Source organism: Ostreococcus lucimarinus, chromosome 11 (assembly GCF_000092065.1).
Source record: "Ostreococcus lucimarinus CCE9901 chromosome 11, complete sequence".
NCBI classification, from domain to species: Eukaryota; Viridiplantae; Chlorophyta; class Mamiellophyceae; order Mamiellales; family Bathycoccaceae; genus Ostreococcus; species Ostreococcus sp. 'lucimarinus'.
Window position 1 is genome coordinate 162,173 of NC_009365.1, and position 13,708 is coordinate 175,880.

Genomic DNA, 13,708 nt, shown 5'->3' on the forward strand with positions numbered 1-13,708 from the left:
GCCCGCACGGACGCGCGAACGCGACGCGCGCGCCGGGCGGCGACGAGGGCATCGCGTGACGACGCGCATCGCGACGGTTTTCGCGCGACACGCGCGCGTCGAGCGCGTGCGAAGGCGCGAACGCGCGCGAGCAGGCGCGCGCGAAGGAACCGCGAGAGTCGGCGCGCGCGGAGAGGCGAGAACCGGCGCGCGCGGGCGAGGAAGGCGCGGTGAAGACGCGGTGAAGGTTGATCGAATCAAAAAGCGCTCGAACGGGACGCGCGATGGCGACGAAACCGGGCGCGTTGTATGACTTCCCGTGGGCGGAGTGGGGATCGATGAAGTATGCGGTGTTTTTGCCGTTCGTGGCGACGGTAGCGCTCGGAAAAGACGATGGGGATTCGTTTTGTTGGCACTTGTTGGCGATCGCGGCGCTGCGGTACGCGAGCGCGCAACTTTGGATAAGCTTGTCGCGAGTGCACGCGTGGACGAGGAAAACGCGGATACAAGCCAGAGGGATCGACTTTAAACAGGTCGATAGGGAGGATAATTGGGATGATTACATATTGCTCCAAACGCTGGTGATCGCGCTCGTGCATTGGATGCCGGGATTGGGGTTTAATAATTTCCCGGCGACGAATGAAAAGACGGCGGTGCAGCTGTTGTTGTTGCACGCGGGGCCGACTGAGTTCATTTATTATTGGCTGCATCGCGCGTTGCATCATCACAAATTGTACAGTGCGTATCACTCGCATCATCACGCGAGCTTTGTCACCGAACCGATCACCGGGAGCGTGCATCCGTTCATGGAGCACTTGATGTACACCGCGAACTTCGCCATTCCGCTCATCGGGACGTGGGCGCTCGGCGGCGGCTCCATCGCGATGTTTTACATGTACTTGCTCGGCTTTGACATGCTCAACGCCATCGGGCACTGTAACTTTGAGTTCATCCCGCGTTGGTTCATGAGACTGCCGCTGATGAAGTACTTGATTTACACGCCGAGCTATCATTCGTTGCACCACTCGCGCGTGCACACAAATTTTTGCTTGTTCATGCCGCTGTACGACCACGTGTACGGCACAGCGGATGTAACGAGCGACGAGTTGTACGAGAAGGCGATCAATGGGCGGGCGGTACCGGTCACGGCGCCTGATGTGGTGTTTATGGCCCACGGAACTGAGTTATTGAGCGTGTTCCACTTGCCTTTCATGTTGCGCAGCTTTTCGTCTCGCCCGTTTGTCTCGCAGTGGTGGCTGAAACCGTTTTGGCCGCTGTGCGTGCCTTTTGTGCTTGTGTTGCGAATGTTCGGCAAATCTTTCGTAGCCGATCGACACCGGCTCAAGACGTTGAACTGTGAGACGTGGGTGACGCCCGCGTGGGGGTTTCAATTCTTCATCAAGAGTGAATTTAATCACATCAACAGGAAGATTGAGGAGGCGATTTTGGACGCCGATCGCGCCGGAGTGAAAGTCGTCGGCTTGGGAGCGCTGAATAAGAACGAGGCGCTAAACGGGGGAGGCGCACTGTTCGTCAACAAGCATGGGAAGTCTCTGAAGACGAGAGTCGTGCACGGGAACACGCTCACGGCGGCGGCGATTTTACAGAAAATCCCGAGCGAGTGCAAGGAAATTTTCCTCACGGGGGCGACGTCCAAACTTGGACGAGCGATCGCTCTTTATTGCGTGGAGAGAGGCATGCGTGTGGTGATGTACACAACGAGCGAAGAGAGGTTCGAAAAGATCAGAAATGAAGCGGCGAAGAAGGATCAGCATCTCCTCGTGCAATCTACGTCCCTGAGCGACGGGGCAAAGATAAAGGACTGGGTCATCGGCAAGCACTGCCCGGAGAAGGATCAAAATATGGCGCCGAGGGGCGCGATATTCCACCAGTTTGTCGTGCCGCCAATCCCCGAAACGCGAAAGGATTGCGTGTACACCGACCTGCCCGCGTTCAAGCTTCCTAAAGAGGCAAAAGACTTCCGGTCATGCGAGATGACGATGAAGCGTGGTCACATTCACGCGTGCCACGCGGGCGCCCTCGTGCACTCGCTAGAAGGCTGGGATCACCACGAAGTCGGTGCCATCGACCACACGCGCATAGATACTACTTGGGAAGCGGCGCTGAAGCACGGATTCGCCTTGGCTTAAGCTTTCACGCTCTTGCATAATTTTTAGGATGACTTCGCCGAGGCTCTCGACATTACAGAGCCGATTCGGGGTTGTCCAGTCGCTCGCTTCACGCGATTTTGTAGCCATAGGGGCCTGCCCCGCAACTCATTGAAATTTCAACGCTAATGTTAATTCGCGAACGAACGAACGAACGACGGACGGGTCGAAATGCGCGTTTGCGCGACGCGCCCGCTACGTCGAAAACCTCAGGCGAGGGCTTTACTTTACTGGCCTGCGTTTGTGACTGAATGAATGATTTTATTTAAACAAAGTCCAAAGAGCTATACTTTACTTTATCTCAAGCTACTAGAGGCGGCAAAGCTAGTTGGCGAGCACTTCGCCCGTTTTCTTCAACACGCGAACCTTCTTGCCTCCCTCTTCCTTCGTGCCGATGCGCGACCGGACGGACTTCGCCTCGCTGTAGTGCATCACGTTGGAGTGATGAATCGGGAACTCACGCTGAATAATTTGTCCCGTCTCGCCTTCGCCGCGCGGCTTGACGTGCTTCGTCTTCACGTTAACATCCTTGCAGAGCACCTCCCCGGTCTTGGTGAAGACTTCCACCACGTTCGTCACCTTGCCTTTATCCGCCCCCGCGATGACGACGACCTTGTCGTTCGTCTTCACGTGCATCGGGATGCGCACCGGAAGTCCACGCGGCGTGAGCGCTTGCTTTTCCCACTTCTTCTTCGCCACGATTTCCATGCCGCTTCGGCGCGCCGCGGGCACCGGGCTCGAGACCTACGTCGTTCGCGTCGTGCGCGTCTGTCAGTCGTCGCTCGGGGGTGCTGATTCTAGCCTCAATCGCTTTTCCACCCTTCTCACGTCTCGCACGCGTCCCGCGCGCCACCGCACTGGACGCGTCGACGCGATTAATACGCATCCACCGCGTACTCGTCACGGCGTCATCATAGCGCGTCGCGCGTCGTCGTCGTCGTCGCTGACGCTTCGCGCGCGCGTAAACCTAGGGCTTCGCGGTCGTCGCGATGCGTCGGCTCTATCGTCGCGCGCGACGCGCGCGGCAGCTCATCGACGACGCACCTTGTTAGAAGAAATAGCATTCGCGTTGAACGCGGCGTGGCGCGCCGAGAGGGCGTGAGAAGCCAACATGTCGACGCGGTGTTCAATGCGGCGTGACGTGGCGACGGCGGAGGGGTGTCGAAGGGCTGTAATCCGTGTTTTAAGTGGGATGCGCGCGAGACTGGACGCGTCGACGACGCGCAGACGACGCGGGCGCGGTTCGAGGGCTAGATTGCTATGAAAGACAATGTTTCTAGGACGTCGCGTCGCTCAGGTGACGCGAACGATGAAATCGCACAGCGGGGCGAGTTGATTTTTCATCGCGCTGACGCGGTCGCACACGACGCCCGGGCGTCTCGAGGCTTTGGTAAAGGCGTCGAACGTGAACGTTTCCCCGGGTCTTTGACAGAGCGTACGGTACTTGTCGCGCTTTTTCTTTGCCACGGCGTTCGCGCGGCGCTGAGCGGCGGTGATTGCCATTTCGGGGAGGGAGCCGGCGTCGGCGGCGCGCGCCGCGTCGATTTCTCGTTCCAGACGTTTTCGAATGAAATCCGGTGGGTGCGCCGTGAGCTTCTCGCACTTGTTGCACGCGATCATGAGTGGGATCTTGCGCGTTTGAAACGATTCGTCGCTCAGGATGTCGAACAGGAACTTGGCGACTTCCTTGCGTTCGCTCGCGAAGGACACGCTGTCCACGACGAAGACGACGGCGCGCGCCCGCGCCAACTCTCGCAGCGCTTCCTTGCGCAGCTTGGCGTGTCCTGGAACGTCCACGACGCGCACGTGCGACTTTGTCACCTCTCGCCCTCGGCTATTCTTCCCGACGACGACCGCGTCGCCGCACTCGTTCGCCTCGACGCTCGTCGTCGTCCTGAAACGCTGCTCTCCGTACTTCAACCCCTGCCACAGCGCCGTCTTCCCGCAACCTTTACCGCCGAGCAGCAACACCGCGGGTTTATACGTCTTCGAACGCGAGCCCGGACCGCTCGCGAGGGCGGCGAAGGCGCCACCGACGCCGAAAACGACGCGGAAAGCGACGACGATGGCCAGGAGCGTGACGATCGCGACGAGCGCGTGCGCGGCGTTGGCGTCGTCGACGGCCAAACGGTGCGAGAGGACATCTCGCGCAAACGTGTGTGAGGTGTTGTACGCGTCGACGGCGCGCGCGGTGAGGGCGGCGACGTCCATGGGGCGTTGTGCGGGACGAAGCGCGAGACGACTGGCGACGGGCGAAACCGAACCGGCGAGCTAGCGGTGGGTACTAATACAACGCGCTCAGGACGCGTTCAGGATGGACTGTCGAAGTTGCGAAATCACCTGCGCGGGATTGGCGGCGCCGAAGACGGCGCTGCCGGCGACGAGGACGTTGGCGCCGGCGCGCGCGCAGAGCTCGGCGGTGCTCGGATTGACGCCGCCGTCCATTTGAATGTCCAAGTCTGGATACCTCGCGCGGAGGGCGGAGACTTTGTCACACACCGCGGGGTTGAACTTTTGACCACCGAACCCGGGTTCGACGGACAAGCACAGGACCATGTCGACGAGACCGGCGTCGACGAGCTCGTACACGCCGCCGTCTTCGTCGCACGGCGTGGACGGTTTGCACGCCACGGCGGCGCGCATGCCGAGCGATCGAATGGTTTTGCAGAGCTCCTCTGCGGCGGTACCGCTGACAACTTCGATATGGAACGTCACGCTCGACGCACCGGCGGCGGCGAGCGCGGGAACGAGCGTCGCAGGATTGCTCACGCTCAAGTGACAATCGAAGAACGCGTCGCGCGGGCCGACGCGTTTCGCCAAATCCGCCACCACGGGAGGACCGATGGTCAAATTAGGGACGAAATGTCCGTCCATGATGTCGACGTGCAACCAATCAGCGCCTTCGTCGAGCATGCGGTTGACTTCGGAGGCTAAAGCGCCTTGGTCGGCCGCCAACAGTGACGGGCAAACGATGGCGCGTTTGGTCGTCGAAACCGCGGGCGCTCGGCGCGCGCCCCACGTCTCGCGGAATGACGGATATAGTCGTAGGTACGCGGCGTACACGTCGGCATACGCTGCGTGTGCCTCTGGGTTCGGACTGATGACGCGCGATTTGCGAACCATCGCCGCGACGGCTTCGCGCACGCTTCCAAACAACCCCGCGCCGAAGGCGGCGAGTATTGCGCAACCGAGCGCGGGGGCGTCCGAACACTCGGTGACGACATGCGGCACTCCCGTGACGTCGGCGTGAATCTGTAACCAAAGTTCGCTTCGCGTCGCCCCGCCGGCGATGACGACTTCCTTCGGTTCGTACCCTCCGCGGGTCATGGTTTCAAAAATCAATCGCGTACCGCAACACACGCCCTCCAAAATCGCACGGAACACGTGCGCTTTCGAGTGCTTGAGCGTGAGACCGGAGATCACTCCGCGGCTGAGTGCGTCCACGTGCGGGGTTCGGTTGCCTTGAAAGTGGTCGAGCGCGACGACGCCTTCGCATCCAGGCGGGATCGCGCTCGCTTCGCGGTTCATGTCGTCGTAAAACGAATCGCCGCCGCCGCATAAATTCTTAAACCAATTCACCACGGACCCCGTGCTCGTCTGACCACCCTCGACGACGAACGGCGCGCTCTCCACGAGCGCGTTTCTATACGTCCCGAAGATACCCTTCGCGTGAAATTCCTCCTCCGCGACGCCCAAGTGCAGGTGCGACGAGCCCGTGATCAGCGCTAACTGCCCCGGTTCGATGACTCCCAGCCCGACCATTCCCACGAACGCGTCCGCGCCTCCCTGAATCACCTTCGTGCCCTCGAGCAACCCGCACGCCGCCGCCGCTCGTGCCGTCATCCCGCCCACCGCCGCGCCCATCGGTAATATCTCCTTCGGCCACTTTTCCACCAACTCCGCGCACCCAAGCTTTTCTAACATCGTCATCGGCGGTCTCCCGTCGCCGTCGAAGTGCCACCGCACGCCGACGTTGTTCATCGACCCGCAGTACCGTCCCGTGAGCCACAGGTTTACGTAATCCTGATACTCGCAAATCATCGTCGCTCTGTCGTACCGCTCCCGGTCGTTTCGCTTCAGCCACAGCGCCTTGGGCACCATCCACTCCGCGCTCACCGGTCCCGCGCCCGCGCAGTTGACGCGAAGCGCGTCGTCTTCCGTCTCGACGCACGCCGTCGCCTCGTCGCTCGCGCGGACGTCCATCCACAGCACGCTGTTCCCGATCGCGTCGCCGCGCGCGTCGAGCGCGACGACCGAGCAGCACGTCGTGTCGACGCACACGGCCGCGACGTCGCGCGCGTCGACGCCGCACAGGCGCCGCGCCTCGGCGATGGCGGTCGCGAGCCCGTCGAGCCACGACGCGGGGACTTGCTCGGCGCGACCGGGCGCGGGGTGCGAGGTGGCGTACGGGACGTCGGCGAACGCGAGCGGGACGCCGGTGAGGGTGAAGACACCGGCGCGGATGCCGGTGGTGCCGCCGTCGACGCCGACGACGACGGGAGGCATGACGAGGGGGAGGCGCGCGAGGCGCGTTGAGCGGCGAGCGGCGAACGGCGACGACGCCGCGAAGTTACAAATCGTCGTCGGAATCGATCCAAGGCGGACGCGGGACGACGAGGGGATTGGGTTCGGGCGCGGCGTTCGGTTTGGCGGTGACGTGGACGTATCGGGAGAGTAAAGCGCCGCGGAGGATGTCGTCGTCGGCGACGGCGGCGGCGGCGGCGGCGCTCGGCGGTTCGGGGGCGTCGGCGAGGTCTGCGCGCGACGTCGGGTCGAACGAGCGTTCGGAGTCCGTCATCGCGATGATACTCGGCGGTATGGGAGCGTTTGTGAGGTCCTCGCTCGAGGCGGCGGCGGCGGCGGCGAGCCGACGCGCGCGAAGCGTCGCGGAGCCCAAGCGTCGATGGGACCTTTCCGACGCGGTTTCGCTCGTCGTGTCGCTCGTCGTCTTGAACTTTCGCCTAGGTTTCACGGACACGGCCTCAGAGGCTTCGGAATCGGAGTCGCCGCGCGTTGGTGACGGTGGATTCTTCGCGCGCGGCGCGGAAGCGCGAAGTCGCGGATTCTCGTTCGCCCGTCGCCACGCGTCTTCGAGTTCTTTTTGTTTGTCAGCCAGATCCATCAAGTCCAGGTTCAGCGTTCGGCTGATCTCTCGGATCTCCGTCGAGAGCGTATCCATGCGCTTCAGCAGGTCGTCGTCTGCGCCACTCGTCGTCGCGATGATGGATGCAATTTCTCTTCTCACCGCCTCTCTCGTCGCCGCCTCTTTCGTCGCCGCGTGCTCGATGTCTTCCTCCCATTTTTGCTCACGAACGTCGATAGCGAACTGGAGCTTGGCGAACTGTGCGTTCACTGACGCCATCTCACCTTTCGCTGCATCTAAGAGCTGCTGCGCCTCCTCGCACGTGATGGCGGTGTCGAGTTTTGCAAGGTGCGCGTCCGCGTCTACGGCGGCGGCGCGGTCGGCTTTCAGCTGTTCAATTTCTTTCTCGAGCGCGACGACGTGCGCATCGTACGCACGCTTACTCGACTCCATGTGCTCGTTCAATCGATCCATCTCTTCGATCGCCTTCGACTCTACGAACCGCACGCGCTCCGACGCCTTAGTGGCGAGCGACGCGTACTCTTCGCCGAATTTGTTCAACGCCTGTTCCATGCGCTCGATGACTTTACTCTTTTTTCGCCCGCTCGAACGTTCGGCTTCGAGCGCTTTTACGACTAACCGTAAATGTCTCGGCGCAGCATCGCGCTCGTGCGCGCGTAGCTCCGTCTCCGCGCCGACTTCTAGACAGCCGAATGCGGCGAACGCGCACGGCTTGCTCGCCCCGACGCAAAAGAATTCTTGGTGGGCGTCAAACGCTCTCGTACGCACCATGGCGCGGCATCGAGGACAAGGCCGTCTAGACTCTTCACACTTCACCGCGTGTATCGATGCGTGCATTGCGTTAACCACGGCATCGCAGCTCGGACAGTGCCACGGGCGAAAGTCGCAATCTGTCCTGTGTGAGTCGATGGCGTCACGCTCGCATCCGTACAAGCAGCCGTTGCCGTCCTCGTGCTGCAAGTTAATAAATCCACACTTGATGTACTCCCGAGGGCAGATCTCACGGTGTTCGGCGAGCTCACGTCGTTTACCATCCCACTCGCACTCGTTCGGGCATTTCACGAGCGCGCTCGGGCACGTCAACGCGTGCTGCGTCATCTTACAAAACGGCACAACGTCTTCGCAACCCTTGACGTCGCACTTCACCGACCGCCACGCGCATTCACTCACGTGACTCACGTAGGCAATCTTCGTCACGATCGCGCCGCAGTAATCCCTCCCCTTTCGCGCCTCGTTCGCCTCGCACTCCACGCGCGAGTCGTACGGATACCAACATCGTCTCGGCACGAAGGCGCACTCGCGATCGTGCACGTCTCGTAAACGCAACCGAATACCGCTCTCACCGCACCCATCCGCCTTCCAGCACCACTCACTCGCGCCCTGCGCGTTTCGCTTCAACACCATCGCGCGTCTGCACAGCACGGGCAACGACTGAATCGCATCCTCGACCTCGGCGTCCTCCGCGAGCGCGTCCTCCGCGTCCTCCCTCGGCGCGCACTTCGCGCAATACGTCGTCCCGTTCTCCGCCACCACGGGCGACAGCATCACGTCTCGACACTGCGGACACACCAAGCTCGCGTGCGGAAACCCCACGAAAACCGTCGGCGCGTGTTCGAGCGCGTCGTCCTCCGCGGCTTCCTCCGCGTCGTCGCCGCGCGTCGCCGCCGTCGAATCCTCGCCCGCGGTCTCCATCCTCCCCGACGTCATCGCCGCCCCTCCGCGCGCGTCGACGCCATCCAGCGTCGCGCCCGCGTCGCGCCGCGCCCGTCCGAGCGCGCCGCGCGCCGTCCACGGCGTCGCGCGGTTCGTTGACATCCAAAAATCCGTTCCATTGCCTCGCGCGTCCCGAAGCCTCACGAGCCCGCCCATGGCGCGCGCGCCGCGTCGCGCGTCGCGCTCGCGCGCGCTCGCGCGGTCCGTCGCGACGTCGCGGTTCGCGCGACGCCCGCGCGACGCGCGCGCGTCTGACGGTCGCGCGCCGGCGCACCGGCCTCGAGTCCCCCCGTTCTCGAATCAAGACTCGTCAAATGATGGGCGTTTCGAGTTTGATGGGCGTTTCGAGCGCGCAATACGTGGAGCGAGGCGCGCGCGCGCGGACGGCGCGAAGTCTCGCCTCAGTGCGCGTCGCGACGCCATCGCGCCGCCGACACGCCGCCGCGCGACGCGTCGATTTCCACGCCACCGCGAGACGGCGCCGCGCGACCGCGAACGCCCTCGAGCGACGCGCATTCGAACGAATTCTCGAACCCTATTGATCCCCGCGATCGACCGCGCATTCCGTGGAATCGCATTCGCGACGCGTTCACCGACGAAACGCGCGATTCGGCGTCATGTCGCTCACGAGCGATGAGATGAATTATTTGGTGTATCGATATTTGCTCGAAAGTGGGTTCACGCACGCGGCGTTCGCGCTCGGGAACGAGAGCTACGTCGATGGGCGAAAGTTGACCGACGGCCAACGCGAGGTTCCCCCGGGGGCGTTGATCTCGTTCGTGCAGAAGGGGTTGCAGTACTGCGAGCTCGAGGCGAATCTGAATGAGGTGCGTGAAGTGATGACGCGCGCGCGCGACGCGGGAGGCGGGCGGAACGGGGCGCGCGGGACGACGCGGGCGCGCGACGCGTCGACGCGCGCGAGCGAGGAAATGTTAAAAATTAAACGCGGACGAACGCGCGGCGACGGTGCGCGGATGACTGACGGTGTCGGTGACGGTTTTATTTCGTTATGTAGGATGGTACGGATGTTGACGCCGATTTTAGCGTGCTGAGCGCTAAGGATTTGCTGTCGCTGAGCGTGGACGAGTTGAAGGAACTCGTCTCCGCGCGGAGAAATATGACAGAGGAGGAGCGCAAGGCATTGAGGGAGGAGGAAGAGAAGGAGGCGCGCGCCAAGGCGGAGGCGAATGGGATCAAGATCGAGAGTGATATTGAGCGAGAGATCAAGTCGGAGGAAGTGACGGTGTTGGATGGACACACGAGCGAGGTTTTCATATGCGCGTGGAACCCGACGAAGCAAATGCTGGCGAGCGGTAGCGGAGACAGCACGGCGCGGGTGTGGACCGTGCCGGCTGGGCCGTCCGGGCGCGAGGCACAGACGAAGTTGGCGAAGCCGAAGGTGCTGGATCACAAAGCGAGCGGTGATGGCGTCGAGGCGATGGATACAGACGAGAAGAGCGCGGCGCCCGACGGCAAGTCGATGCAAGGCGACGTCACCACGCTCGACTGGAACGCGGACGGTACTCTGCTCGCGACTGGCTCGTACGATGGCCAGGCACGCATTTGGGATACGAATGGCAAGCTAAAAATGAGCTTGAAGCATCACAAGGGCCCGATTTTCTCCCTCAAGTGGAACAAGACGGGCGACTGCTTGCTCAGCGGTTCCGTGGACAAGACGGCTATCGTGTGGGACGCGAAGACGGGCGACATGAAGCAGCAGTTCGCGTTCCACTCCGCGCCCACACTTGATGTGGACTGGCGAAGCCCCACGGAGTTCGCCACGTCTTCCATGGATCACTCCATCTACGTGTGCAAACTTGGGGACGACAAGCCCATCAAGGCGTTCAACGGGCACACTGACGAGGTGAACGCCATCAAGTGGGATCCGAGCGGAACGCTCCTCGCGTCTTGCTCGGACGACTTCACGGCAAAAGTGTGGAGCTTGAAGAAGGATACGTGCGTGCACGACTTCAACGAGCACGAGAAGGAAATATATACCATCAAATGGAGCCCCACGGGCCCCGGCACGGAGAATCCCGACCTCCCGCTCCTTCTCGCCACCGCGTCGTACGACGCCACCATCAAGCTTTGGGACGTGGAGTCCGGTAAGTGTTTGCACACGTTGGAAGGTCACACTGACCCGGTGTACTCCGTCGCCTTTAGTCCCGACGGCAAGTACCTCGCGAGCGGTTCTTTCGATAAGCACTTGCACATTTGGAACGTAAAGGATGGGAGCTTGATGCGAACGTATCAAGGAGAGGGTGGTATTTTCGAGGTTTGCTGGAACAAGGAAGGGACCAAAGTCGCCGCTTGCTTTTCGAATAATAGGGTGTCTGTCCTGGATTTCGAGAATTAGCGCGAGTTAGCGGAGAGAGAAGTTTTTTTAATTCGAATGGTCGATTCCAGAAAATTTCATTCCATTATTCATCGCATCACGGCCGAGGCGTCGAATACACGTCCCACAGCGCGTGCGCGTCGTCGAGCGATTCCTGCGGTACCGCGCACACGTCCTTGATGAACGCTATCTTTCCATCATCGCATTTCCACTCCTCGAAACGCTCACGCAAGATGTGCCCCGTCATTTTCGTCCGCCGCGTGTCGTCTCTCAAGTGTTGCGAGACGAAGACGGCCCACTCGCACCGTCCTCGCTCAGGCATACCAAGAAGCTGCGTCGCGAAGGCGACGGTGATTTCGTCCGCCAACGCGTCCATGCCCTCGCCCTCTAGCACACCGATCGCGTTTAAGACGCCGAATAGGTGCCAAGCAAGCGACGCGTTCAAGACGTCATCCGAGTACGTGAGCGGGTGAAACGCCACGCGCACCTCCGCCGTGCTCGGCGACCCGCCTTCGTCCTCGGTGGACGCGGCGAGGGCGAGAATGTTGAACGCCACGTCGCGCAAGTGTGTCGCTTGGTTCGCGTCGAGTGCTTCGTAAGTCGCAACCGGCGGCAGCGGGTTCGCCGCGCGCTGTTGCGCGACGGCGTCGAGGTAGTTCTTCACCACGTCGCGCAGCGGCGACGTCGGTCCGGCGGCGAGCCACATGTGTAAGCCTAAGTTTTGATACCAACCCATCCCGTCATCGTCGCGCTCGACCTCACCGGCGAGAAGCTTGAATGCTTGCTCGCTGAACTCGTCGATGTACTTGCCCACCGACCCCGCGCGCCAGCGCGTGAGCTGTTGCTTGGCGTAGAACGCCACGTTTTTGCCGGCGCCGATTTGCGCCAAACACGTCGCCAAACGCGGATCTCCGTGCGCTGCCGCAGCGCGTGCAGCGCTCACGGTTCGACCACCGGCGACGTGCGTTAACGCCGCACGTCTACCGAACAGCTCTTCCTCGCAAGGCGCAGCGCGCGCGACTTGTTCTCGCAACCAAGCGCTCACGCCGGCGCGTCTTCGGTGCACCTCCGCCGCGGTGCCTCGAGACGCCCCGAGCTTGTCCTCGGCGAACAACTCACTCACGAGCGCCCACGCGCTGACTTCCGCCGCCGCGCGATCGCGCGCGACGACGTCGTCGCCATTACTATTCGCTAACGCCTCAACCACGGCCTCCAACTGTCGCAAGCACGTCGCGGCGATGCCATACGGTTTCGATTCCGTCGACTCGCGCGAGCACGCCTGACGCAATCCCCCACTCGCGCGTCGCACCGACTGATCCAGGGCCACCTCCAGCGCACCCACGACGCCCGCAAACGTCATCTTCGTCCGAACCGCGCACGCGACGACGCCGTCGTCTCCGATCGCCGGCGTCGCCAACGCGCCGCGCGCGCCGAACGCGGCGCCGCGAGACCCCGCGAGCGCGCCGTACGCGTCCACCCCTCCCACCGACGCCTCCCGCGTCGCCGGCGCCGCGCGCGTCGACGCATACCGCATCGACGCCGTCGCTCGCATCGCGTGTCCGAGCGCTCTCGCCATGGGCGGCGGCCGAGGCCTCGCGACCGCGTCGCCGCGCGCTTCGTTTGAATCCGTCTCCAACGCGCGCGCCTCATTTTCACCGTCATCCACGGATAAGAACGCCCCGAACGCGTCCGCGGTGGAGGTCTGACGCGCGCGCAACGCTTCGAGCGCGTCCTCGTGCGCGCGCAGCGCTTCCGCGGTGGCGCGCGAGTCGTAAAGGTCTACGATCGCATCGTCGCGCGCGTCTTCATCCATGAAATCGTCGCCGTCGACGCGCTTCGCGAGACGACGCGCGCCGACGACGCCGAGCGGGACGTCGTCATCGTCCGAGACGTCGCTGTCGGCGTCGAGGAGACCGACGCGCGTGGCCATGGCGCGACGGCGTCTGCGGGGGACGACGCGCGACGCGGCGGTTCGGTCGCGGTTTCAAACGGTGGCGTCGCGCGGCGCGTGCGGTGCGTGTTTCCGCGGTGTCTGCGTTTGCTTGAATGAAATCACATCACGGAGCGATGGTGTCTAAAGCCATGTAGGTATCGCACCAGGCGGTGTGCAGGGCGCTCGGTTCCGTCGCGTCGCGAATCGGCGGTACGCCGCGGCCGCGATACGCCGCGCGCGTGAGCTTTTCCACTTCCTCCGGCGGTCGTTCGTTCGCTAAGTTATCCCAATCGATGTCGCAGAGCAGCGCGGATCGCTTGACTAATGTGGCGTCGTGCATGCGGTCTTTTGGGTTGACCACGAGAAGCGCGCGAGCCAAGGCGACGGCTTTGGGATCGGCGTCGCCGCGGAAGATCGTGGATAAATCGCACCGACAAATTGACTCGTACGTCTTGTGCGTGACTTTCATCCCGAAC

At 62.5% G+C, this 13,708-nt stretch overlaps 8 protein-coding genes across 8 annotated transcripts; 2 read left to right on the forward strand and 6 right to left on the reverse strand.

The window, feature by feature from the left end:
- Positions 1-263: 263 nt before the first annotated feature.
- On the forward strand, positions 264-2,219 carry OSTLU_26403 (predicted protein; the record flags this gene model as incomplete). Its single annotated transcript, XM_001420226.1, has 1 exon — positions 264-2,219. The coding sequence occupies one exon, from the start codon at positions 264-266 to the stop codon at positions 2,127-2,129; it is 1,866 nt and encodes a 621-aa protein (XP_001420263.1). The 3' UTR covers positions 2,130-2,219.
- A 252-nt stretch (positions 2,220-2,471) lies between these two features.
- On the reverse strand, positions 2,472-2,855 carry PRPL24 (Plastid ribosomal protein L24 large ribosomal subunit; the record flags this gene model as incomplete). The annotated part of the gene is made up of 1 exon (XM_001420394.1): positions 2,472-2,855. The coding sequence occupies one exon, from the start codon at positions 2,853-2,855 to the stop codon at positions 2,472-2,474; it is 384 nt and encodes a 127-aa protein (XP_001420431.1).
- A 585-nt stretch (positions 2,856-3,440) lies between these two features.
- OSTLU_26405 (predicted protein) lies at positions 3,441-4,358 on the reverse strand (the record flags this gene model as incomplete). Its single annotated transcript, XM_001420395.1, has 1 exon — positions 3,441-4,358. One exon carries the CDS (start codon positions 4,356-4,358, stop codon positions 3,441-3,443), a length of 918 nt encoding a protein of 305 aa, XP_001420432.1.
- An 87-nt stretch (positions 4,359-4,445) lies between these two features.
- OSTLU_17265 (predicted protein) lies at positions 4,446-5,060 on the reverse strand (the record flags this gene model as incomplete). The annotated part of the gene is made up of 1 exon (XM_001420396.1): positions 4,446-5,060. One exon carries the CDS (start codon positions 5,058-5,060, stop codon positions 4,446-4,448), a length of 615 nt encoding a protein of 204 aa, XP_001420433.1.
- Positions 5,061-5,195: 135 nt separating this feature from the next.
- On the reverse strand, positions 5,196-6,641 carry OSTLU_2596 (predicted protein; the record flags this gene model as incomplete). Its single annotated transcript, XM_001420397.1, has 1 exon — positions 5,196-6,641. A coding segment is annotated over one exon (1,446 nt), but the record flags the coding sequence as incomplete, so codon positions are not given.
- Positions 6,642-6,717: 76 nt separating this feature from the next.
- Positions 6,718-9,120, reverse strand: OSTLU_93421 (predicted protein; the record flags this gene model as incomplete). Its single annotated transcript, XM_001420398.1, has 1 exon — positions 6,718-9,120. One exon carries the CDS (start codon positions 9,118-9,120, stop codon positions 6,718-6,720), a length of 2,403 nt encoding a protein of 800 aa, XP_001420435.1.
- Positions 9,121-9,432: 312 nt separating this feature from the next.
- Positions 9,433-11,339, forward strand: OSTLU_26408 (predicted protein). Its single transcript, XM_001420227.1, has 2 exons — positions 9,433-9,791; positions 9,980-11,339. Exons 1-2 carry the CDS (start codon positions 9,582-9,584, stop codon positions 11,318-11,320), a joined length of 1,551 nt encoding a protein of 516 aa, XP_001420264.1. The 5' UTR covers positions 9,433-9,581; the 3' UTR covers positions 11,321-11,339.
- Positions 11,340-11,396: 57 nt separating this feature from the next.
- On the reverse strand, positions 11,397-12,659 carry OSTLU_26409 (predicted protein; the record flags this gene model as incomplete). The annotated part of the gene is made up of 1 exon (XM_001420399.1): positions 11,397-12,659. One exon carries the CDS (start codon positions 12,657-12,659, stop codon positions 11,397-11,399), a length of 1,263 nt encoding a protein of 420 aa, XP_001420436.1.
- Positions 12,660-13,708: the final 1,049 nt, after the last annotated feature.

Bases quoted from the DNA above. Each gene is read 5' to 3' on its own strand.
- OSTLU_26408 (XM_001420227.1), top strand. From the start codon at position 9,582: ATGTCGCTCACGAGCGATGAGATGAATTATTTGGTGTATCGATATTTG. The intron at 9,792-9,979 runs GTGCGTGAAGTG...TTCGTTATGTAG, and splicing joins TCGAGGCGAATCTGAATGAG to GATGGTACGGATGTTGACGC.